Source organism: Geotrypetes seraphini, chromosome 9 (genome assembly GCF_902459505.1).
Source record: "Geotrypetes seraphini chromosome 9, aGeoSer1.1, whole genome shotgun sequence".
Classification (NCBI taxonomy): Eukaryota; Metazoa; Chordata; class Amphibia; order Gymnophiona; family Dermophiidae; genus Geotrypetes; species Geotrypetes seraphini.
Genome location: NC_047092.1, coordinates 117679188 through 117705798, shown reverse-complemented (window position 1 = coordinate 117705798; position 26611 = coordinate 117679188). Strand labels below are relative to the sequence as shown.

The following is a 26611-nucleotide window of genomic DNA, read 5'->3' as shown; positions in this document are numbered from 1 at the left end:
CTGGTCTCTTCTTCCCAGGTTCAGAGGTTGATTGAGCTTGGTGAAACACTTCTGCCACTTCCAAGCATTTAGCTCAGGGTGTTGTCTCACCCATTGTCTCATAGACTGGGGCAGTCCATCCAGCAGAACTACCGCCATCTCTTTTAGTCTGTAGAAGAAATTGTGAGAAAGCTCTTTCCAAAACTTTTATCTGTAGAATTCTGGGGTATGACCCGCCCATTCCAAGATGGATGCCTTAACATCTTTACAAGAGTGCGGCCATCAGGGTTGGCATTCTGGACTGCAATTTGACTGCTCTCCGTTAACAGGTTTACCAGATGTGTAGTCCATATGGCCTCCGGCCAGCCAGATAAGCAGGTAGTCCTTTCAAAATTCATCAAGAAATGGTCCGGATCATCCTCCAGTATCATTATAGGTAATATGGGAGAAGGAACAGTCACTGGGGACCCAGATCCCAGAAGTCTGAGGGATGGCTGGACCTGGGATCCTTGTTGCAGTTCTACCAGTTTCTGTAGCACTTGTCACTGCTGCTAAACGTGTGTCTGCATAAACTGCTGCTGCTGGACCTACATGAATTGTTGCTTCTACTGCTGTCCCCCCATCATGAGCTGGGTTAGTTTCTCCATTTTTACTAGAAGCAGTAGAGCATTCTGCATACAAAATAATCTTGCCTGTCTGGCACTAACTGTACTGTTGCAGGCCTCTCGCTCAAGGTGGAGCTAATCCTCTTAGCCTCAAGTATGATGGAATACTAAACTCAGGCCAAGATCCTGAAGTTCATGAGTTCTGTTTCTTCTGGCGGGTTGAGCGGGATCCCACACCTGACATGACATGTAACAGCACAAGCAGGGTGAACTCTGGGCCAGTACACTAACAGCCAGACACAAACAGAGAAGGTAAAGGAAAATTCTTTATTAACTCAGGGAAATCCTGCACCCTGTTACTTCAAGTTTATTTAAATCTTGATATACCGCTTTTATAGTAAATTGGTTTCCAGTTAATATAAAGTTTTTAAAAGATTTTTAAAATATAAAATAAAGGGAACAGATTCACAATTACCATACAGACACAATACGATACAGATGGGCAAATGGGGAAGATACATTGCATAAAATAAAAAAAAGGGGAGGTGAAAAACAAAAGGCACAAAAGGAATCATTAATGTAAAGCCTGAAGTCTGAGATTTTGAATTAAAAAATTAAGTATAAATCTCAAAACCATCTCTGAAAATAACTATTTTAAGATTAAATTTAAAATTATTGAGATTCTTTTCATGTCTCAAGGTCAGAGGTAATATATTCCACAGTGTGGGAACTGTCACAGAGAAGATTGTTTTCCGCATTGTATCATAAAACAGTTGGCGTACTGAAGGGACTGCTAAAAGGTTTTGTTGGGAAGAATGTAGAGTTCTATGTGGATCATATGGGATTAACAGCCTTTCTATAAAGGATGGAATGTGATTAGATTGAACTTTAAAAGTAAGAAGTAGTATTTTGAAAGTAATCCTATATGAAATGGGTAGCCTGTGAGCTTTTCTGAGTGATGTTACATGGTCAAATTTTTTAGCGTTAAAAATGATTTTTATAACAGTGTTCTGGATGACCTGTAGTCTCCTGATCTCTTTTTGAGTGATGCCCTGATAAAGTGAATTACAATAATCTAAAGTTGAAATTAATAAAGAATGGATAAGAATATTAATTGAATTCGGGTTAAGTAGTGATTTGAGAGATCTAATCATTTTTAGTTTGAAGAAACATTTTTTGTACCACAGAACTGATCTGAGATCACTCCTAGAATTTTGATATTCAGTACAAATTCGATTGGGATTGAAGAAATGCATATTGGGGAGACAAGAGTTTTATATTGTTCCTGAGAAAAAAGCATACATTTGGTTTTTGATATATTAAGAGAGAGAAGATTTTGACAGATCCAGTCCACATCCAACCCACTTTAAAACTCCTGGGAGTGCTAATAGATAGAGGCTGTACAATGCAGCCACAAATCAACAATATAATAAAAAATAATTCGCAGTCATGAGAAACCTGAGGCAAATCAGAAAATTATTTGACAGAAAACAATTCCAACTCTTGGTACAATCCCTAATCCTAGGTCTAATAGACTACTGCAACATTTTATTTCTCCCATGCACAGCAACCATGATAAAACAATTACAAACAATACAAAACACAGCCCTAAGACTGGTCTACTCACTGAAGAAATATGACTACATCATAGAGGCATACCACGACTCACATTGGCTCCCAATACAAGCGAGAATGCACTTCAAATTTTACTGCCTACTATTTAAAGCAATAAATGGAGACAGCCCAGCCTATTGGAACAATCGACTAATTCAATCCACCTCAACCAGACATAGGAGAACCCACGCACCATTCACACACCCTCCAACCAAAAACGTCAAAAGAAAAAAACTGTACGACAACCTCCTAGCCACTCAAGCTGCAAAACTCGACCCACAACTCTACAACCTATTGACCACGACCACAGACTACAAAACCCCCCAAAAAGAAATAAAAACCCTTCTGTTCATAAAACACATAAAATTGAACTAACACCTGCATCACCTGCAACTACTACATATTGTCACAACCCCAGTCTTAAGGCTAAGCTTGTGCCAGGTAAATCTCCTCAAAACCCAGGCCTTACCCTTAAAAGGGCTGATCAGTGTAACAGGTTCTACTCAGACAGACAAGGAGGTTCTGAGTTCAAATTGAACCAGCATGATCCAGAACCCTGGGGAGGGGAGGAATATTGGGACAACAGCCTGGAGCAACAGAAGGTGCCTTGCAAAAAGGGACAGCCTAGGAGGCAGGCTCCTAGCTCAGGTAATGCACAACTGCTGGGTCCAATTAAGGCTCAACAGAAAACTCAGCAGAAACTGCATTTTGCCCTTCCCCCTCACAGGTTAGGGCGTGTCCAGCTCAGGGCTTTAGAAGCTGAGTTGAGAAAGAACAATTCAGTCTACCCTGGGTCAGCCCAGGAAGGAGGCTCGTAGGACTGGGCTCCTGACTCTACACAAGGCCAGGACATTGAAATGTTGAAGGCAGCTCCTGTCCCTGAAGCCAGCCAGACAGCTAGCCCAGTTGCCATGGAGTTTATGGATACTGCCATGGAACCGGAAAACATAGTCATGGAGGAAAGCTAAGTGAAATCGTTTGACCTTTTTTCTATGTTTTGAATTTTGGGGTTTTTCTTTTTGAACTGCCTGGAAGCACAATTCTGGGACCAAGTGAGCTGTGCTAGCCTCACCGCTGTAGGTGTGCCTGATTTTTGGGACATTGAATGTAGTGTGGTTTTTTTTTTTCTTGGCATTTTTACTTTTTGCCTTTTTGCTGTTTGGATGGGACTTTGTTGCTGACCGTGTGAAAGGGGTAGTAGTGGGGAGAATCCACTGAAGATCCTCAGGGCGGGATTGTGGGGCCAATTTTGTTGGCAAGCTTTAAATAAGTGGATTCTGCTACTCCCCTCCCCGATCAGTTGTTTGTTAAGTTGGCTGGGGAAGGCCTGTTAAAAACCAGGCCTAGGCAGCGTGTTCTAGACTGTTTAAAAACCTAGTGAAGAACCAGTATAAAGGCTGGGTAGTTTTTGTAGCCTTATTTTGCCCTTTTGAACTGTGGGACTGTTAGGGCAAAGCTACAACTCAGCCACTGGGGCGCTTACCTGCAAGAAAGGTGTGGGCTAAGTTTTTGGTAAGCCCGGATTTTCTGTTTGTTTGAATTCAAAGACTAAACTGTAGCAGGGGCTACTTGGGAAAATAAAGTTGTACTCAAGTTTATTGAAAAACTTTAGTGTTCCTGACCTTTTACTTTATTTTACTCTTAAGAACCAGCAGGACCTTCAACTTCCTTTGAAGGCACGTCGAGCTCGGTGTTTGCTGAGCCCTGGTCGGGAGCCAGTTGCAAAACCCGGCACCGGCAGGCTCACAATATGAACTTCTAATATCATGACAACTCAGTTGTAATCCTTAACAACTCAAAGAAATGTACAAACTACTCCCTAAATACTTCTAATCTCCGGACAAACCATTTGTAATCCACCTTGAACAGCAAGGTAATGGCGGAACAGAAATCTCTAATGTAATGTAATTTTTGATTAATATTCTGGATTTCGGCATGATCTTTGCTCTGGACTTGGTGGATTAGTTGAATGTCACAGGGCTAAGCATACAATGAACAGTCTTTTGGTATGGAAGCCCTGAGGTGGGCCTGTAGCTGACAGGACCCAAGACCTGGACGGTAGTTTGTAACAGCCATGCCCCAAACACAGTCTTGTAACAGTCTTCCTCTAGCGAGGTAACAAGGTCAGGTACTAGCCAGACCTAAGAATGAGGTTCCCAAGTATTCTGCAAGAAAAGGTTTGGCTTACTTCAGCCAAACAAAATGTCTAATGGCTGTAGTTAAGGTGTATGGAATCTCTTCTTCCTCCTTCTCTCTCTGTGCTTCCACCTAGTTCTGACTCTGCATAATATACTTCCTGGCAGCTGCTTCCTTGACTTCTCCCACCCGCATCACTTTCCCCTAAGAAGGAGCTACCTATGTTAAGGTGATTATGACAATATGAGGGAGTATCCAGCAGGCGGAGCGGTAGTGTCCTATAGACTCCCTCACAGAGAGTTTGTAGGGAATCTTTCAGTTCTTCCCATTCCTGTCTTTTTTCGTTAGAAAATAGGGTATCCCATTCGTTTGTGCTTAGTGGAAGTTCTCTCGATAAGGATCTTTCTTGTGTGGTGACAGGAATCATGAACCTAATGGGTAATACTGAGTATTCACCATAGACAAAACACCTTGACATGTATATGGTTTCTGTTGGGTTGAGCCCAAGATGCTGAAAGTGTCTCTTTTTAGGTTTCATCATAAACAAAGGCTGCATTGTAGTGGAGGGATACCTACTCCAAAGTCTAAATTCCTCAGATATTTAGCATTGTCCTCTAAGAAAGTGGTCTTCAATGCAAGGCCTGCGAGCCAATGACAGCCCTCCAAGATCTCTGTCCCATGCAGCCTGTCTAGAATTCCCCCCAGTGGAATCTGGTGCTTTGTTACCGTCTAGTTTCCAGAACTGCACTCTTTTACACTTCGGGTCACAGGCAGTGTGACTGAAGTAAATACTGTGTTTGGAAACCCTGGAAGCTTTTACTCTTATAAAGCTTCCTGTCCCAACACAGATAGAAGCTGTAGCAGAGGGAAAGCTTCCGTGGCTGCCAAATGCAACATGTTTACTTCACTCAGGCTGCCTGTGGCCTGAAGATTACAAGAGTGCAGTGTTGGAAACAAGAACGGTAACAATGCGCCAGATCATGCCCGTGGGGGGGGGGGGAATCACAGGGGGAGAGTGGTAGAGAGATGCTGGACTATGAGGATGGGGAGGAAAGGGAAAGAAAGTGATGCCAGATCTCTGGGAGAAGGGAAGGGAAAGAAAAGACATAGATGCCAGAGCACAGGAGGGATGGGGGGGATTAGGGAAGGAGAGAGAGATGGCAAACCAAGGAAGGAGGAGAGAGATGCCAGACCATGGTAGGGGAAGGAGGGGATAGAGATGCTAGACTATAAGACAGAGAGGAGAGAGATACCAGACCACTGGAAGGGAGAAAAAGAAAGAGAGAGATGTCATTCCACTGGAAGGGGGAGGGAAGGAGAGAGAGATATCAGACCAAGGAAGAGAAGGAGGAGAGATAGATGTCAGACTAAGGTAGAGGAGGAAGGAAGGGAAGGGAGAGAGATGCCAGACTGTGGGAAGGAGAGGAGAAAGATGCCAGACCATAGGAAGGGGGAAGACAGAGATAGCAGATTAAGGGGGAGGAGATGGTGCACAGGGATAGAGAAGAAGGGGAGAGAGTGGGAGGAGATGGTGCACAGTGATGAGAGGGGTGGGAAAGGGAAGAGAGATGCTGTGTGTGTATTGATAGAAATAGGGGAGAAGAAAGAAGGAGGAGATATGTCAGTTTTGAGACTTTACATCTGCTGTCTATATTTTGCACTGTTTAGGAAGAAATGCATTTGTTTTTATTTCTCTGGTGTTGTAGTCTGGCATCTTAGGGATTTGTTTTTGTATATTTGTACTTTCAATTTGTGGTCCTGCATTTGCATAGGCTTTATCTGTGTTTTGCATGTGTGACCAAGGTCAGGTGTTCTGGTAAGAATAAATGTCAAGAAGAGCTATCAGTGTCATGACCCCAAGCAGGAAGATATTTGCTAGCTCTTTTTCAGCCCTTTTGGACTCAAAACAGCCCTCACTTAAAAATTAGCGAAGACCACTGCTTTAAGGAGAATGCCTTCATCACCTTGATGCTGTTGAAGGCTATTTTGTGAAGTCTCAATTTGATTCTGGAAGAGATCAAACCGCCTATGTCATCAGAAGAAAGAGATCACTGGAGAAGGACATCATGTTTGGGAAGATTGAAGGAACCAGGCAAATAAGGCGACCTGCAATCAGATGAATGGACATGTTGAAAACAACCATGGGGATGATATTAGAGGACCTTTCTGGACTAGCACAAAAACGATTTCTTTTTAGATCCACAATTCATCAAGTCGCTAGGACTTGAGCATGAGTCAATGGCACATAACAACAACATTGTCTGTATCCTTTTTAGCAGGTCAGCAGCTTCTTTTTCAGGAAATGGACTTCAATTCATCATCCACATAAGTTTGGCATCTGTGCCATACTTTTTTGTCCTTATTCTGGCTACTGTCAGTGATGAACTATTTCAAAGATGTGGACTCTGCTTTTGTATTTAATGATTTCATTCTTGATTTCAACATCATGGTACCACAGGAATCTCAAATAGATTCTATAGTCTTAATGGAGAATAATCAACAAACCTGTTGATTGTTGGTTATTATGGTGACAGATTATTTTCTGAAGTGGATTAAAACCCCTAATAGGCTGATGATCAGGTCTGATTCAAAGTTTAATGATATTCCTTGGAACTGAGCACTGATGTCAAACATGATGTATGCTTGGGCAGACTGAATGGACCATTTGGGTCTTTATCTGCTGTCATTTACTATGTTACTATATTTGATCCGGTTTCTATGGATGATAGGTAAGTACCAGTATTCTCAATGCTCTTCAGAAGCAGGGCTAGCTGTTCTTGGACATTGATGAGCATATCTTCCATGAAGGTTAGAAAGTGAAAGAACGTGATTTATATTGTTAGGAAGTCAAGGTCTGTGTTTACAGAATAGAAGAGGTGCCATGCAGCTAATAGATTCACCATTAAAGTATTTAGTCATGATTTTCAGGAATTCTTTGTCGAGACAGGGCTTATCATCTCCTATGTGACCTGGGAAAGTGATCTTCCTGGTAGTTTGATAGGTTATTGCATGGGCCTTGCAATTGATAGCTGGGGCATGGTTCAATGAAGATATGCACCCATTTTCTAGGACACTTGTAGCATATGCATTCTGTTCTATTGAGGCAAAGGTCACCGATGATTACCTATCCCAAGGTGAATTGAGAGCATAGGAAGTGCCATCTGATCCAATGCTTAGACAATGAACTTTGGGCAACTCTATCACATTATCATCATCATTGGGCTTTATATCACATTTATGGAAATGTTCCATTCAATGTGGTTTACAATCCAAGTAACTAATTTTGAAAGAAGACCAAAACAGCTAGACCTCTGGTGGGGTCTAAGCAGTCAGGAGTCTCCCCTTTGAATATAGGGCCTATGCTTATATATAGATATAAATATAGATATAGGTATATATATATATATATATATATGCCTGAGGAAATATCTCCACAAATAATCAAGTAAATTTAGGCCTATAATTCATTTGCCTAGATTTATGATCTTAATGCTGAAAATCACTGCTAAGCTTCTAACTTTTTTCCCTGTCACTCATGTTTTATGCTATTAGGAGTTTAGTGAAATTTTGAGTAAAAATTTAGGCACTCAGGTCTAGTATATTTTCAAAGAGGTCAATTTAGGATTAGGAGTATATCTCTCAAAGTCAGGAGCATAAATTCTTTCAATATTGAGCCCTATGTAACTATAGCATTCTTAGTAAAACTATCAAATGCTAGAGGACCTTTTTTTTAACTCTTGATATGGAACGCTGTACAGGTACTGTGGTATTTGTATGATAATGCACTGGATCTGGTGCATAGGCATTACTGTGATAGTCCTATCCAGGGAGCTGGATTTCAAACTGCTTTTATGGCATCATTCCTAATCTAGGCTTCTGATTTGGCACACTGAGTTCTGGCATAACTACAATATTCCTCCACTATATTACTATGGTGATAACATAGTTGTTATAAGATGAGTAATAAAGATGAACTTTCACATACTGCAATAAAGTGACATCTGGCAGCATAAGGCAGCTAAAGATAGGAAAAGAAATGTAAAAATAAATCATTGAACACCTTCTAACCTACTCCAGTTTTAAAGGAGGATGTTTCTTTTACAGCTATACTGTAATTCTGGCAGGGGCAGGCACTGCTCTGCTGCTGGAGGGAGGCCAGGGAAGAGTTAACATTATAAAGTTTGGAGGTTCCAGAAAATAGACCACTGCTTGTTGTTATTTTTTTTTTAAGCAGCTTCCTGCCCAGAGCTAGTGTTAAGTTGTGAGAATATGTTCCCTACTTTCCTTCATAAAAAAAAAAGGAAAATGTATTTGCTTCCTTAACCATTTCACTCCCCCTTTCTTACTGTCCTAACTTTTCTGTTATGATCCTATTTCAGCTTATATCTGCTTCCTAATATCTTTCTTCTTCTTGCTTCCCTCTCTCTACTTTGTTCTTGTTTGTATCTATTAAAATTGGATTAAGCATTCAAAACTCTGACAGAGTTGATTACAGTGTTTAAAATATATAAAATACTCAGAATCTTAAATCAAAAGATTATAAACTCCCACCACTCTTCTGGCTTCGATCACTGGATCTCTCTCTCTCAGCTTTTTCTTACTCACTCTCTGGCACTGAAGAAGAGAAGGAGCAAAGACTTCAAGAGGAGTAGATTCCCTATCTAACGTCTGTCAGCCTCTTCAGCTCCTGTGAGATGGAGAGGGTTCTCTGTCTCTGTGTGTAACACCTCATAGGAGCCTGTCCCCAAGGGGCCTGAGGTCTTTAGCAGCCAGAATGGGTTATGGCAATCTTGGCAGCTATAAATCAGAGCCCAAACCTGCAAAACTGGATTGTTTCTTTTTCCAAAACACTCCGTGTCATGACTGTAATACATCCAGGGAATTTCAAGCCAACCTTTGCTTATTTGTATCCAGAAAACATTTGGACCCAGATCCAGTGGCGTACCTAGGGTATGTGGCACCCAGGGCCCATAATTTTTTGACACTCCTCCCCCCCATGTAAAAAAATATTTTTTAATAACCATGAAACTGAATAAATGGTCATAATAGAAACAGGCAGTGAAAGTTTTATTTTATTGAACCTCATATATGTAACCATTATTCCAAACATACCATAACATAACATAAATTATGTCTGAATTGTCATGACATCAGAAGTACATATGGAGTAGTTGCAGGTGATGCTTGGGACAGTTCTGATTGTGTTAGTTCGGTTTTATGTGTTTTTGAATAGAAGGGTTTTTATTTCTTTTTTGAAGGTTTTGTAGTTTGTGGTCGAGTGTTGCAGCTCGAATGGCTAGGAGGTTGTCGAACTGTTTTTTTCTTTTGACGTTTTTGGTTGTGTGAATGGTGCGTGAGTTCTCCTATGTCTGGTTGAGGTGGATTGAATTATTTAGCTGAAGAAATTAGTTACGCCCCCATTCCACACACATTAATTCTCTTCCATTTTTGTTCCCATTATAAAAAACACTGATAAGTTCTCAGAAAAAAAATACATTAAAATAAGAAGTGAAAATAAAGGCCCCTAGAGATGAGAACATAACATAAGAATAGCCTAACTGGGTCAGACCAATGGTCCATCATGCCCAGTAACCCATTCTCATGGAAGCCAATCCAGGTCACTAGTACCTGGTCAAAACCCAAAGAGTAGCAACATTCCAGGCTACCGATCCAGGGCAAGCAGATGTTTCCCCCATGTATTAATAACAGACTATGGACTTTTCCTCCAGGAATTTGTCCAAACCTTTCTTAAAACCAGCTACGCTATCTGCTTTTACCATAACTTCTGGCCACTTCATTTTTAAGCTGAGATCTTTCCTTCCAAACAGAGACTTTGCTAGATGTCAAATACAGCACAAGGTAACTTCACACGGACTTAGCTGTGCAGGAAATGTGAATCTCCTCATACACCCACCATATAGTGCAAAAATGTGCAAAGGTCTGTTTTTTTATTTCGATAACTACATAGATTAATGCCACACAAGCAGCGCTGTTACAAACATATTCTGTAGGTCAGTGCTAAGGTTAACAAAGTTTCCTTCCTTGGACCAGAAGGAGATACTGACAAACCACTGGAAGAGATCCCAAATCAACTACCCAGGAACAACACCCAAAGACCCACTCAGTGTGTGAACCAGTTGAGTGGAGTGGACTAACTGGGGGGTGGAAATGGGCCCGGAGTTTGCTCAGCAGAATTTCCCAGATCACCTCTTCCTCTCAACACATTGACACGCTGCCACCACCACCACTAGGAACACCTCACCGGATAGGCCAGCAATGTTATAAACTTTATAAAACACATTATTATATTTTCATATAAAGCACATATTTTAATTGAACTCTCTGACATCCTCAGCCTTGCCATTCACAAAAATAGAAGAAGGAAAAGTTCCCATTTCCTGCTGTCTCATGTCCCCGACCTATACAATATTTTTCTTCTGCAGAGTGCAGACCCTTCAAAAATCTGACCAAATCCTCATTTCACTTGCATTATAAAGTACTGAGGATGGCATCTCTCCCCAATCCCAGGTCCTAAAGTCTAAGACAGTAGCGCAAACTAGTGCTGCCAGATTCAGGAAAAAAAATTTGGATTCAATTCAGCCTATTGAATTGGTTTATCGATTCGATTTTCCTGCCCAATTGGGTGTTTTTTTCAAACATCCTGGTGGGTTTATTTTATAGCTTTTTCACCCCCCTTTGGCTTCTCCTAACCACACTGGTGCTGTGGTGTATATAAAATAAAGAAACAAAAAGGACTTTTCCTCTCTCTGTTAAATCCTAGCTCACGTTTGCGGTCTAACACCAGCTCTGGCAGGATACACATTTCAAATCTGACATATTGTAATCACAAAACAGAAAATAAAATTAGTTTTTCTACCTTTTTGTTGTCTAGTTATTTTTCAAATCTTGTTGGTCCAAGGCTCTGGTTGTCTTCTGATAACTTGCTTGCCAGGGTCTCCTTCTTTCTTCTTTCTCCGTGCTAACCATCCATCTGACATCTCTGTCCTCCCCTTCCGTTTCCCTTCCCTCCCCTGGATGTCTGGCATCTTTCCTTTTTTTGTCTCCCTCCACAGATCCACCTTTTCTTAACTACCCTTTCATCCAGCAGCTCTCCCTCATTCCCCACCACCCCAGTGTCCACCATCTCTCCCTTTCTTTTCCCAACTACCCTCCTAACCAGTATATCTATCCCCTCCCCCTCCACATCATCCCTTGTGTCCAACTTCTCTCCCTTTCTATTCCTTCCCTCCCTAAAACCCATGCCAATCACCTCTCTCTCTCTCCTCTATTTTCAGACCCATTATTTCTTCCCACCCAAAGTCTGGCATATGCACGTCTCTTTGAACCCCTCCCCCTTCCCTCCGTGTACTTCTACACCAGGGCCCCCCCCCCTGAAGGCCTGTTCCCCCCTTAAAGGTCTGCATCCCACCCCTGAAGGCCTATACCCCCCTTGAAGGCCTGCCTGCCTGCCCCCCCTGAAGGCCTGCACCCCCCCCGAAGGCCTGTCCCTCCCCTTGAAGGCCTGCCTGCCTATTCTCCTTGAAGGCCTGCCCCCCTGAAGGCCTGCACCCCCCCGAAGGCCTGCACCCCCCCGAAGGCCTGCATCCCCCCGAAGGCCTAAACCCCCCTCAAAGGACTGTCCCCCCCCTTGAAGGCCTGCCTGCCTGTTCCCCTTGAAGGCCTTCCCCCCCTGAAGGCTTGCACCCCCCCTGAAGACCTACACCCCCCTCGAAGGCCTGTCTCCCCCTTGAAGGCCTGTCCCCCCCCCCGAAGGCCTGCACCCCCCCCCCCCGACGGCCTGTCACCCCCCCCCGAAGGCCTGCCTGTCCCCCTTGAAGGCCTGTCTCCCCCCCCTCCACAAGGTCTGCCTGCCCGCCCCACCCTGAAGGCCTGCTGCCCCCCCCCCCCCCACTACCTCGAAGGACCGCTCGGACCCACCACCACCACCACGAAGCACTGCTCATTCCCCCGGTCTTCCCGCTTCATTTCCCTGGGGAAACAGCCTGCAGCGAGATCGCGTGATGCCAGCGATCTTTGCTTGCTTCGGCTGTTTCCTCCGCCGCGGTCCCGCCCCTCCTCTGACGTCAGAGGAGGGGCAGGACCGTGGCGGAGGAAACAGCCGAAGCAGGCAAAGATCGCTGGCATCGCGATCTTGTTGCAGGCTGTTTCCAGACGCGACACCCGGCGCAGGGGGGGGAACTGGACCGGACCGGGAGCACCCTCTCAGGGCTTGGCACCCGGGGCGGAACGCCCCCCCCCCACGCCCTCCCCCCCTTGGTACGCCACTGCCCAGATCGTGAAATCAGAAAAGCTCAGGATATACTAAGGCACTTTTGTTCCAGTCAGCCAACTGTTGCTCTTTAAGACTATGTTTATGTTATTTGTCTTGTTATAACCCTAATAGATTCCAACATACTTTAAGGAATAAAATCTGAGGTCCATGCCACTTGTAGTTAGTTTCTGGCTCTGACAGACCTCCATGACAATTTAGAGCTGACGGATCCGTCTCAGCATAGGGAGGGAAAAGTATTAGGATCCGTCAGCGCTAAAATGTCATCCAGGTCTGTCAGAGCCAGAGACTAGTGCTGGAGCGGCCCTAAAACGAATCCTTTAAACCGGTTTCCTGCAGCCCCAGTAAATTTAAAAATCTGAGGTCCGCGGCTCTGACAGACCTCGATGACATTTTAGCGCTGACGGATCCTAATACTTTTCCCTTCCTATGCTGAGACGGATCCGTCAGCGCTAAATTGTCATCGAGGTCTGTCAGAGCCAGAAACTAACTACAAGTGGCACGGACCTCAGATTTTTAAGGACGTGCGGTTTTAGATCCGCGAGGTCCGTCAGGTCCGTGTTTTACCCCTTCCCCTGCCCATAAGATCAGCTAGTCAATCTCGTATCATTCCCTGGAGAACTCACAGATGCTCCAGAACAAAGCGGACACTTTATACATTGTTGTAAGGAGCACGGTGAAGTAATTAACTATTCGGGAAAACGACAGTGGACAAGCAGCAACTTGTAACTTCTAATATTCTGTCTATATGTAAACTAAGAGTTGAATGAAACACTTTTGATTGTTGAATAGTAATCGCTTCTTGTTACCTGTTGTGGGAGTTCAATGCTAAAATGTTAGACCTGGTCAAAAGATCCGCTAAATTGCTTCGTTATTTATTCCACTCGCATGCTTCTAAACACGTGTACAGTTTCGTTTATATACCCGGAACAATACCCATTTCAGCACAGAAGTACCTTGTTTTAAGGGCGTCCACAGGACTTTAGCAAAGAGCTATTAAAGATTCTCTTACTTGCTTAAGCAACTAGTTACATGCACAGAACAATAAAATAGCTGTAGAGTGTAGATACTTGTATGAAGTAGTTTATAAGGGACTTCACTGATTGCACAACACTGTCTTTTAGCAGCAAATTATACCCCGTATCATATTGAAGCTATTAAAAGCCTTTCCCCTTTAAAGCGCATTCCTTTATTTGCATACCCCCACCCACAACCTCCTCAAATTGTCTCTGCGAGGCACGTCTCCTTTTAATTTCCCAATCGGCTGATAACTCCTCGCTGAATATTCCAATGAGGGAGCTGAAGGGGGTTGATGGGTGGAGCCTTCTATCTCAATGAGCTCTGGCTTGTTTTCTCTGCCAGCGCTCATCTGAGCCTCCAATCTGAACAGAAACCCCAGTGTAACCAAGTTCAGATCTCCTGCAGAGAAAGAGAGAGAGATCAGCTAGTTTAACTGACCTGCAGCTTCAAGACATCTCTATTTAGCTGTGATTTAAAATCTCTTTTTTTTTTTTTTTACTTAGTTTCTTTATTGACTGATTTAAAATCTTTGTCTCCATTAACAGTATAGCAATACAGAGAGAGACTTGGCTGTCATTTACCTTTAAAACCTAAGTGTATTTTTTACCTTGTACCAATAAGTTAATTTTTATTACCGATTTGCATTTCTCTTTTTTCCTTCCTCCCCCTTCTCCCTTCTCCCTCCCCCCCCCCCCCGCCCCCCAGCTACCACTACCCGAAAGTGTGAGAGTTTCAGTTTAAAAAGCAGAAAATCTTTCCTGCTCTCTAACAAAGTACAGTACCCCAGTGTTCCTTGGAGCAAGCTGCGGGCATGATGGGGCTTTTCTGCTGGACATTGCTAATTGCCCTGACCAGCTGGACTCAAGTCAGGGGGTCAGTACCCCTGGATGACTTTTACCCCTTCGGACTGGAGCAAGGAGATTCTATCACAAGGAAGCAGGATGACGGTGGTTCTGGGCTCCTGCCCATTTCTATCCAGTTCCCTTTCTTTGGTGCTGCACATGCTGAGCTCTATGTAAGTATCCCTAGTTATTTGCTCTTCTGCTGATCGAACGCTTGGATAATTGCTGTAAGTATAAACGATATCATTGCCACAGCATCTGTGACTTGTATAGCATTCTGAAACGTTACTGCGATCCTTTTGTGAAGCCTGTAACTGTGTTTTTTTAAATGTGGAATTCAGAGAGGTTTGCAGCTTTTTGGAGAAGTCTATGACTGGGATGTTTTTAATAATATATACAGCGTTGCAGTGCTTATGACTTGGCAGAAATGTTGACACCAGTCTGTGACTTGGATATGGCTGTCAAAGAGATAAATGAAAATTCCATCAAGATGAGGCTGCATCAATCCTCTTCCTTTTGTCCCCACTCAAACTCCCACCTTCATCCCTTACCCTTCAAAAGCTGTAGAATTCAGAGGTTAAGATTGCATATACACAAAACTCTAGTAGCTGTGTTGATCTAGGAGAAAACTGAAAACTGAAATCTGAAATGGTTTCAAAATCTCAATAACATTTTTGTATAATCTTATCTTGAGCAAACATGTAAAGAATCTTCTAGATTACCCCCTCCCCCTAAAAACCCCGAAACAAACCAATACCTCATGGCATTCTCATTCCTAATGTTCATCAAAAGGCCAATGTTTCCAATGCAGTGACCTGGTCAATAAATAGCCGCCAGGGTCAACACCACTATCTGGATAGTAAGTGGTGCTGAATATATATGGACAGCAGTGACCACCAGTAGCCCTATGGATTGTGGTGACATTCAGTCATTATCCATAAAGTTATGCAGTTTAAGTCAGTCTAAATTTATGGATAGTTGCTGAATATACCATACCATACAGTTATGTCCTGCAGTTTTCTACAAGGAATCATTGCAGCTTGTAATAAGATTGGGATCAGTTATAACATTAGCAAACAGATTCTAGATAGAGAGTTGGGTAGAGATCAGTCATTATGAGGAGAACAGATAAGTCTTTAACATTCTTCTGAAGCTGTAATAGGAGGGAAATTGGCGTAAGTACAGAGGTAGATTATTCCAGACTCTGGGGCCCAGGAATTCAAAGGTGGACTCAAATAGTTTTTTCTGTTTAACATGTTGAAGTGAGGGGAGGAACAGCTTAAGACATTGCGTTCTTCTTGCGTTATGGAATGAATGAGGTATCTTGATGTCTAATACTAGTCCGCCAGAATTGCCACAGTAAATCACTTTATATGCCATGCAGGTGATCTTAAAAAAGAATTCTGTTTTTCTCTAGCCCAAAAATCTCAGTTTATAGTTGAGTATACAGGTATATGGTATCTTGATCAAATGCTCTCAGCCCAAACCCAACAGTATCTGCTTTACCAGAGGTCACAAATAGGCTTTATCAGATCTAAAGAACAAAAAAATATGTTGGTACTGAAAAACATGAACAACAAAATAACTATTAAACTTTAAACTCACATGCACCAGTTATAGCTTCTAGCAAATAGCAGTTTAATAATGGCACCTGAATCATTAGTATGCCGAGTCTGTAAAATAAATACTCTATTGTTATACTGAACTGATTTGTGCATGCGCATTTGATGGTGCCTTTAAACCAGGAATCTCAAAGTCCATCCTTGAGGGCCGAAATCCAGTTGGGTTTTCAGGATTTCCCCAATGAATATGCATTGAAAGTAGTGCATGCACATAGATCTCATGCATATTCATTGGGGAAATCTTGAAAACCCAACTGGATTGCGGCCCTCAAGGAGGGACTTTGAGACCCCTGCAAACCTACTGACACAAATTGCATGCGCTAGCTACCTAAACCACTTTCTCAAGCTGATAACACACTGCAGTTTAATGGTGGTGCCTGAACTATCGGGACATCAAATCAACACTACAAGTGTTCAACTAACAACGATGGATCTTTCATGCATACATAATAAACCGGCATGTTTCAAATTAAAGGAATAAATATGATATTCTTCACAGAACACTTTAACAAATAAAGAAACAATTAGAGGGAATAGCAACATGGAGGAAACAGCACTTGGAACATGAAAGGGTGAACTCGCAAATAATACAAAGAAAGATGAATATATGACATACAGAAGCTATAATAATATATGTACATAGATGGTATATAAGTAAGATATACATATATTTAACTCATGCATTACTGAAGCTTGTGTATTGTAACACCTGTACCAAAGCTCATGTATTGTAACACCTTTACTGAAGCTTATGCAAACTGCTCTGAATTGATCCCCCGTCATTAGTAGTAGTATAGAAGCTTCCAATAAACATAAACAAGTTACTTGCACCTTTATATCACATGTGCTGATTGCTGCAAACCTCAAACACTAAGGATTGAACACTAAGTTGGAGTGAAGTGCTTTTCTGTAATATGTTTAATGATGTGTTTTTGCATGATGTCAGCAACGTTTCTTTAATTACAAATGGGTTGAGGTACACGGGGTCTTGATATATATCTGTGCTTATAGGAAATGCAGATTTTGTGGTATGACCGTGAATTTCATTGTGTGGAGTGAGTGTGATAATAGTTTACTATAAGGATAGTCAGTGAAGGTTGTTTAATAACAGCATCTGATTTTGAGTGTATAATTCACACAGTGAATATCTTTAGAATTGGAGGAGTTATAGTTTGGGCTGAGAGCAGTTGATCACGATAAGTACTTGATTTTCTCTGGCTCATAGTAATCCAGGTATAGTAGTAGAACAGCTTGTGCAATGGTTCTAAAATTAGCCTGGTTCAGAAGGGATCATATTGTTCTTAGTTGTCTTACACTGAAGAACTTTTTGACCAGGTTTGGAGGAAATCCAGGCTCTTTTATGCCACTCTGGTGCTATCCACATAGTACTGGGGCAATTTGTACAAATCTTAAGCAGTACAATCTGGCAGACAGGACAGCTGTCACTCCACGGATGATGGCCCAAATATTCTTTATAAGGGATTAAAATACATGAGACCTCACTTTGCTATCAGACAGTGCCTGCTGTGATGAGAATGAATTTCACAAAAGAGTCGCTCACAGTGGCGTGTGCTGACATTTACAACAGGGGATTCAGTAAATATGCCAACTAAGAGGGACTCAGTGGCATCAAAAGAGTACCTCACACCCTCAGAAAAACCACAAAAGGGGCTCAGCACTAGTACTGCCCGATTCAAATCGATTCACCGAATCAGACTTGCCGATTCAGTTCAAAGCTCTACCCCCCCTTCCCCCCACCCCCCCGTGAGGCCTGACATACCTCCAGGGCCTCCTAAAGCAGTAGCAGCAGCAGTGATGAATGGCTAGAAGAGGTAGGTTCTGAACAGGCTTGTTTGTGGCCTGCCACGCCAGGACTTCCCTCTGCCGCAAAGGCCGCGAACAAGCCTATTCAGAGCCTATCTCTGCTAACCGTTCACTGCTGCTGCTGCTGCTTTAGGAGGACCTGGAGGTATGTCAGGCCTCACCAGGGAAGGGGTCGGGAAGTGCGGCACAGGGGGATGGGAAGGACAGAAAGCTGCCGCACAGGGAAATAGGAGGGAGATCGATTCAAATCAAATCGATTCAGTAGGCTGAATCGAATCAAAAACAGTTTTTTACCTGAATCAGGCAGCATTACTCAGCACCAGTGTTCCCGCTAAGCTGCGTTGGCCTGCGCTCACGCACAAAATATTATATCGCAGCGCACAAGTTTCTCTTCACAGCGCACACACGCGTCGCAAAGGTAAGGGGAGGCTATAACAGCTCCTGCAGCTCTGCACTTCCCCACAATTGCCATGCTTCGGTTCCTCTTCTTCCTTCCTTCCTCCCCCCCCCCCCCCGCGGGACCCTGCGGCACCATCAACTCTTACTCCCTCTAATGTCGGCCCTGCAGCTCCAGACTTCCTCGCACCTTCTCCCCTCCCCCTTTGGATCGCTATTATTTTAAATGTTATAGCCGCAGAGCTGTATCCATCAGTGGAGATGTCTAACCTCGGCCTGCCCCGGAACTCTTACTGCAGCAGCCGCCCGTCTAGGCAGGAACAGGAAGTCACTGTTGCAGTAAGAGTTCCGGGGCAGGCCGAGGTTAGACATCTCCACTGATGGATACAGCTCTGCGGCTATAACATTTAAAATAATAGCGATCCAAAGGGGGAGGGGAGAAGGTGCGAGGAAGTCTGGAGCTGCAGGGCCGACATTAGAGGGAGTAAGAGTTGATGGTGCCGCAGGGTCCCGCGGGGGGGGGGGGGGAGGAAGGAAGGAAGAAGAGGAACCGAAGCATGGCAATTGTGGGGAAGTGCAGAGCTGCAGGGAAGAGTGTTGCGGTACCCAGCTGGAGGGAGAAGGAAGATGAGGGAGGGAATTAAAGGAGATGCCAGGGCTTGGAGCATAGGAGGAAGGTATGCCAGTCTAAGGGAAAAGGAAGGGGGAGATGTGAGAGCATGGAGGGGGAACGAAAGATGGAAGAAAAGGAAAGGAGAGAGATGCCAGAGAATCAGGGAAGGGGAGATACCAGACTATGAGGAGAGGTGTGGGAGAGGGAAGGCGAGGAGAGAGATGCCAGACCAATGGGGTGAAAGGAGAGATGGAAGGGGGAGGCATACAGTTTCTGGAAGGGGCATAGAAGGAGAGAAGATGCCATATAGGGGAAGAGAGACGGCAGACAGTGGATGGAAGGAAGAGAGTTACAAGAAGATGAGGAAAGGAGAAACCACAGAAGACAAAGGTAGAAAAAAATTTCTATTTATTTATTGCTTTAGGAGACATGTGTCACTGTTTCTGTGAAGCATTGTATGCAGAGTCCAGCTTCTTGCTGGTTCAATTTAACCTTTGTCTATGTATTTTTATTTTATCCCCCCTTTTACAAAACTGTGAAGCGTTTTTAGCACCAGCCTTGGTGGTAGCAGCTCTGATGCTCAGAATTTTATGAGCATCAGAGCTGTTACCTCCGTAGCTAAAATCCACACTACAGTTTTGTAAAAGAGGGAGGGGTTAGTTTGTGATTACATATTCCTTACTAGGCGAAGGTGTTTTCTGTGTTCTGTGTGTTTTCTGTTAGGATTGACGGTGTAGGATTGATCTGTGCTGGTCTGGCTTGTTTAGTTTTACAATGGGTGTATTGATGTACTGCTCACTGCAATATGTAAGATGCTGCCTTTTCCTAGGTACTCATGTGTGACGTGTGGTTTGTTACTAAAAATCATGTTTTTCTTACAGATGGGGGGGGTGCCAAAAAATGATGGGCCCCGGATGTTACATATGCTAGGTACGCCACTGTATGTAAAGATACCAGAAAGCTGGCGTAGCAAAAACTTCTAAGTTTTGAGTATTTAACCCTCCCACAATCTCACGGGCACTCGTTTCAAGTTTATTGAGATTTTGATTTAAACGCAATATCAAATATTTTCAATGCGTATAACAAAAATAAATTTGGGGAAATAAATAAAACCATTTGAACCAGTGTTCCCGCTAAGCTGCGCTGGCGCACAAAATATTACATCGCAGCGCACACGTTTCTCGTCACAGCGCACAATCGGAAGAGGCGTACGGCAGATGGCAGGGCGGCGAGAGGAGAATCGGGCGAGTTGGCTCATAACTTGCTGGCGCCCGATATTTTTGGCTCACGGTGAAAAAAGTTTGCTCACAACACCCGCCCGCTTAGAGGGAACACTGCTCAGCACCCTAGCATCATAGACCACAGCACCCCAACACCATTAGTAAACATCAATATATTTATTTTAAAAAACCCAACTGAACATGTCAAGTTACTACAGATCTCTAAATAAAAAGTTCATGCTAACAGAATACCTGGTCCTGGTTACACAAACAAAACAGATACCAAATATAGAATAACTGATCACAATCTAGAAGTAGAAATATGTAGAAAGAAATTAAACAGAAATCTCAAGAAGTCAGTCTTGCATGTAGCACAACACCAGAGAAATAGAAAATATATATTTCCCCCTAGTGCTGTGCCAATTGAGGGGAACAGAAGGAAGAGGTGCTGCATTTGTGGGGGGAGAGAGGAGGGCAAGGAGTAAACAGAGAGAGATTCTACTGCAAATTTCCCCCTCCCCCTAACCCTCCCCCCCCCACCAATACACCATTGAAAAGCTGGGAATTCACTGAATCTCTTGAAGGCTTTGACCACACGCCATTGCTTCACAAGTTCTTTGACAAATTCATGCAATATGATTGAGTGGTAGAGTGACACAGAGGGATCTAGACTTATCAGAACCTTGCTAGGGTCTAACTTAATTAGTAATTGGCTTCAATTATGAGCTTGTTAAAGCCCTCCCTTTTACAAAACTGCACTAGCGTTTTTATCGCCGGCTGTGGTGGTAACAGGTCTGACACTCATAGGAATTCTATGAGCATCGGAGCTGTTATCGCCACAACCAGTGATTTAAAAAAAATGCTAGCGTGGTTTTGTAAAAGAGGGGGTGGAGGGTGTAAGTTAAGTGCCTATCTTGAGGTGCCTTTTATAGAATTTCCCCCTTCTTGCCCTCAAATTCCAGGATTTCTCCCATGAGAATAGCTATTTTCAATCTAGTTTTGGGGTCTTGGCAAACTGAATCCAGGAGCTGATAGCTTAGCTTAAATATTTGCCACAGAAGGCAGAAGTTTGTTAGTTACTCCCTTATTGGGAGATGTTACACAGAGCATCAAGAAACACTATAGCCCTGATTCTCAAAACTTTAACGCTGTCGCTAAACTGTTTTCCGGCAGTTTAGCCTGTACACAGTTTAGCAACAGATTGTCAAAAGGGATTATATCCGGCTTTAGCAAGGATTCTAGCAGTCTCCAACACTGACATTCAAATGGGCTCGTCAACATTAAAATGAGCCTTCTGGTGGATTCTTAAAAAATGCAAGTCCATTTTAAAAAAGCGTCATCAGCGACTGGTCCAGGTGTGCCGGTCAGTGTCACAGACTGCTAGAAACCCCTGTGTTGTGATGCAGTGGGAGAGATGCCCATTCTCTCCGCTGCATCACAATTCCCCTTCCCAGCATCAGCACCCTCCTCCTGGAACAGCAGCGACCTTCCCCTTGCAGCGGGAGAGATGTCCACACTCTCCCGCTGCATTAAAATCCCCGACCTAACCCCCCTCCCGCAGCGAGAGAGAGGCCCACTCTCCACTGCTGGCAAGTAACCCCCCCCGGCGCTGTCTCTGCCACACCCTCCCCCTTACCTGACCCGACCCCCCCTCCAGCGGAAGAGGTGCTCACTCTACCCCACTGGCAAGTACCCCCTCTCTCCGCTATCTCTGCCGCCCCACTCCCCTTTACCTCATTACTGATAAGCCAGAGGGATGCGGACCCACTCCTTCCAGCTTCCTGCGTTATCTAAAATGGGCCTTCCCCCTCCCCAGTGCATCTTGGGATGCACTGGAGAGGGGCCAGAGGCTCTGATTGGCCCAGGTTGTATAAGGCCCCTCCAAAGGGACGGGCATTAAACAACTTGGGCCAATCAGAGCTTCAGGCCCTTCCCCAGATTAGGAAGGAGCCTCTGATTGTCCCAGACGCCTAATCAGTGCCTTATACAACCTAGGCCAATCAGAGCCTCAGGCCCCTCCCCGGTGCATCCCAAGATGCACCGGGAAGGAGAAGGCCCATTTTAGACGATGCAGGAAGCTGGGAGGAGTGGGTCCGCATTCCTCCGGCTCATCAACTTTAAGGTAAAGTGGAGGGGCTGCGGAGTTGGTGGCAGGGGGTGGGTGTTACTTGCCAGCAGGGGAGAGTGGGCATCTCTCCCTTTGTAGGGGGGGGGGCAGGACAGATAAAGGGGAGGGGGCGGTGGGGGGGTAACTTGCCAGTGGGGGAGAGAGGGAGATTAGGTCAGGTCAGGTCGGCGATTATAGTGCAGTGGGAGAGTTTGGGCATCTCTCCTGCTGCAGCGGGGGTCAGGTCAGTTGCAGCGGGGATTTTAGTGCAGTGGGAAAGTCTGGGCTAGGTTACCATATTTGTGATGACAAAAAAAGAGGACCCAGGCCCCGCCCACAGTCCTACCCCGTCCACGGTCCAATCCTAGCCTTGCTCCTCTCCTAGGCAGTTGCCTGCTGTGTGCATTCAGGGCTGTAGCAAGCTATAATTGCATTACGTGCGACTTGTCCTCCATGTCGCGCCCCTCCCCCATCCTTTCTTGCACTGCCTCCACCCTCTTCATGGACTTTCAGCTGTTTTGTACTTTGTTCAAAATTTAAAATACAATCCTTTTTTTTTTTTTTTTACCATTTTTTGTCTCTGCTTTCCTCTGTCTTCTCTTAACTCTGGTACCAAGATTTTTGTTCATTTGCCATTTTTCTCTCTCTTCCTTGTCTTCTTCATCTCCTCCACTACATCCATCTCCAACATTGTTTTTTTGCTCCATGTTCTTCAATTTATTTTTCGCCCTCTCTTCATTCATTCCTACTCTATAGTCTTCAATTTCCCTCTTTTTACTGTCCACCTACAGCTTTCTATCTCTTGTCTCTCACACCACACTTCTCATTTCCTTTCCTCATATTCCCCAGTCTTTCTCTAACTCTGTTCTCTATCCACTTCCTTCTAGCATGTCCTTCTTTTTGAATAGCATCATTTCAAGTTTGTTCGTAGTTTACGTTTTAGCTGAAAACGTAGTAAAATACATAAACCAAAGAAATCATAATATCTGTTCCCTGTATGTCCATTATTCACACTCTGTCTCCCTGTTCACTCTTCCGCATTCCCCTATCTCCTTAAACTGAATATTTCCCCGTGTTCTGCCCTTCCTCCATGCCTATTCCCTCCACCCACCACACCAGGCCCAATCTCAGTCCCAAACAGTCTTCCAATTCCTATATTTTATGTACGTTTACTTTGTAATCCGCCTAGTTGATAGGCGGCATGGAAATTTTTTTAAATAAATAAATAAAAAGTGTTAAATAGTAGTAGTAGTAGGGGAAGGGCCCCTACTACTACTACTACTACTATTTAACACTTCAATAGCACTGTACATTTTGACATAAAAGAGACAGTCTCTGCTTGGAAGAGCTTACAATCTAACTTGGACAGACATGACATAAAGCAGCTGGGGTTGCAGAACCAAAGGTTATTAGGCTATTAGAAATGGAAAACAAAATGAGACTATTGCAGTGCCTTTATATTGCTCCATGGTGCAAATGCACCTTGCAAAATGGTCACCACATCTCAAAAAAGATATAAACGAAGTAGAAAAGGTACCAAGAAGAGCAATAAAAATGATGAGGGGTATGGTATGACTTCTTCCCTTTCAACTTTAAGAGGCAGCTCAGGGGAGATATGGCAGAGGTGTATAAATACTAAGTAGAGTGAAATGGGTAGACATGAATTGCTTGTTTACTCTTTCCAAAAATACAAAGACTATTGGGTCCTTTTATCAAGCTGCGGTAGGGATTTAACGTGCGTTAAACCGCCTGCCGCGCTAGCCGCTAACGCTTGCATTGAGCTGGTGTTAGTTGTTTAGCCAGCTGCGGGGGTTAGCACGTGATGAAATGTCCGACGCGCTAACCCCGCTAGTGCGGCTTGATAAAAGGACCCCTATGTCGCCTTATCTCAAGAAAGATATAGCAGCACTAGAAAAGGTTCAAAGAAGAATGACCAAGATGATAAAGAGGATGGAACTCCTCTTGTATGAGCTGTGAAAAGAGATGGCTGAGGGGAGATATGATTGAAGTCTACAAAATCCTGAGTGGATAAGAATGTGTACAAGTGGATCGATTTTTCACTCCGTCAAAAATTACAAAGACTAAGGGACACTCGATGAAGTTACAGGGAAATACTTTTAAAACCAATAGGAGGAAATTTATTTTTACTCGGAGAATAGTTAAACTCTGGAACGCATTGCCAGAGGTTGTGGTAAGAGCGGATAGCATAGCTGGTGTTAAGAAAGGTTTGGCCAATTTACAATTTCCTGGAGGAAAAGTCCATAGTCTGTTATTGAGACAGACATGGAGGAAGCCACTACTTGTCCTGGATTGGTAACCTGGAAGATTGCTACTCTTTGGGTTTTGGTCAGGTACTATTGACCTGTATTGGCCACCGTGAAAACAAGCTACTGGGCTTGATGGACCATTGATCTGACCCAGTAAGACTATTCTTATGTACTGAGTAGTAAAATATTTCTTTATTCAACATGTAATTAAACTCCGGAATTCATTGCCATAAGCCATTCTTAAGATGAACTTCGGAAAATACACTGCTTTATTTCTAGGATAAGCAGAATAAGAACATAAGAGCTGCCATAATTGGACAGACCGCAGGTCCATCGACTCCAGTATCCTATTTCCAATGGTTGCCGACCCAGGTCACAAGTACCTGACAAAAGAAAACCTAAGAATAGGCAGTGGATTTCCTCAAGATGTTCATCTCAATAATGACCTATGGAGTTCTGTTTTAGGAAATTATCCAAACCTTTTTTTAAACCCTGCTAAACTAACCTTATTGTACCAAAAAAAAGGGTCCTTTTACTACAGCTTAGTGTGCACCAATAGAATGCTAAGGAACCCATAAGTATAAAACTAATTCTGTTAATGCACACTAAACTTTAGTAAGAGGGCTCTTAAAAATGGAGCACCAGTAGCGGTCCTGACCCAACAAATCCCCCCTCTACCTCCCCAAAGCAGCAGCAGCAGCGGTCCTGACCCAACCCCCCTCCCTCACTTACCTGAAGCAGCAGTAATGGCAATCCTGACTCGCTAACCCCCCTCTGTCTCTCCCTCCAGCCCCGAAGCAGCAGCGACCCTGAACTTCCAATCCCCCCTCACTTACACGAAGCAGCAGTGGCAGCCTGTTAGCAGAAGCAGCGTTGTAAACAGGCTGTTTGCGGCTAGCCCTGGCAGGGCCTTTCCTCTGCTGCATCACTTTTGACGTGGCAAAGGAAAGGCTTTGATGGGGCTGGCCGCGAGCAGCCTTATACACCATGCCTCTGTTGACCAGCTGCTCCTAGGAGGGGTGGAGGGAGGTGCACTAAAAATGTGTGGATGAGGTGAGTCCAGCAGTGTGTAGAGCAGGGAAGGAGAGATGGATAGATGGTGACCCATAAAGGGGGGGGTCATTGGCACAGATAACGAAGGGAGACAAAACAATTTTTACAGTAGTTCAGTCTCAAGCAACCAGAAAGCATGAATTTAGCAAGGGAATATCTTACCTGCAGTCTTCCTCTCCTCTATGGAGCTGAATGATTCCAAGCTGGCGCTGGCCTCCTCACAATTTTTTCGGGCCTCATGTCCTTTGCTATCTGGCATGCATGGCACTGTGTGTGCACGTGCATGAGGTGGGAGGGAGAAGAGGAGGTCCCAGTGCAGCATCAGCCAACAGCAGCACGGCATGATGACGAGGCTGGCTGTGGCTGTGCATCTGCACTGTTTGCTGCGGCCGGGTCCTGCGGAGCAGTGCTGATTTTTAAAAATCTCATGCTGCCACTGCCCTCCACCACTGCCTACGCTGCCGCTTGATTCCCAATGCCACCGCTCGCTGCTTAATTCCCACCGCCTGACAACAACCTCCTGCCGCCCCCTCCCAAATGCTGAAACCCGGACAAAGGTGGCCTTAATTAGGAGGAATTAAAAACCCCTCTGGACCCCCGGACATGTCCTCAAAAGGAGGACATGTCTGGGGAAATCCAGATGTCTGGTAACCCTAGTATGGGCATCTCTCCTGCTGTTGGGGGGGGGGGGGTCGGGTCAGTCGCGGCGGGGATTTTAGTGCAGCAGGAGAGTGTGGGCATCTCTCCCGCTGCTGGGGGGCGTTTGTTGGTTGACAGTGGGAGAGACTGAATATTTCTCCCACTGTTATTGTGGGGGGGGGGGGGTTTGGGGAGGAGGGTTCTTGACGTGTTTTTTTTCTGCTCATATACCCATTGCTGTCATCAGCGATGGGCACATGGCAAATTTAGCAAATCTTCGCTTCTGTCCGCTGACCTTATTTGCATGCGGGATTTTTTTTTTTTAAAAAGCCTTGCTTTTTTAGAATTACTATCAAAACCGCTGCGTTAGCAGATCATCGCTTT

At 44.2% G+C, this 26611-nt stretch overlaps 1 protein-coding gene across 1 annotated transcript in view; it reads left to right on the top strand.

Moving 5' to 3' along the window:
- The first annotated feature begins 14216 nt into the window (after positions 1–14216).
- The window catches only part of SNED1 (sushi, nidogen and EGF like domains 1), a 1138259-nt gene continuing 1125864 nt past the window's right edge, over positions 14217–26611 (top strand). The window contains exon 1 of the mRNA XM_033958723.1: positions 14217–14659. Within this exon, the coding sequence (XP_033814614.1) occupies positions 14456–14659 (204 nt within the window). The 5' untranslated portion in view covers positions 14217–14455. The remainder of the gene's footprint in view (positions 14660–26611) is intronic.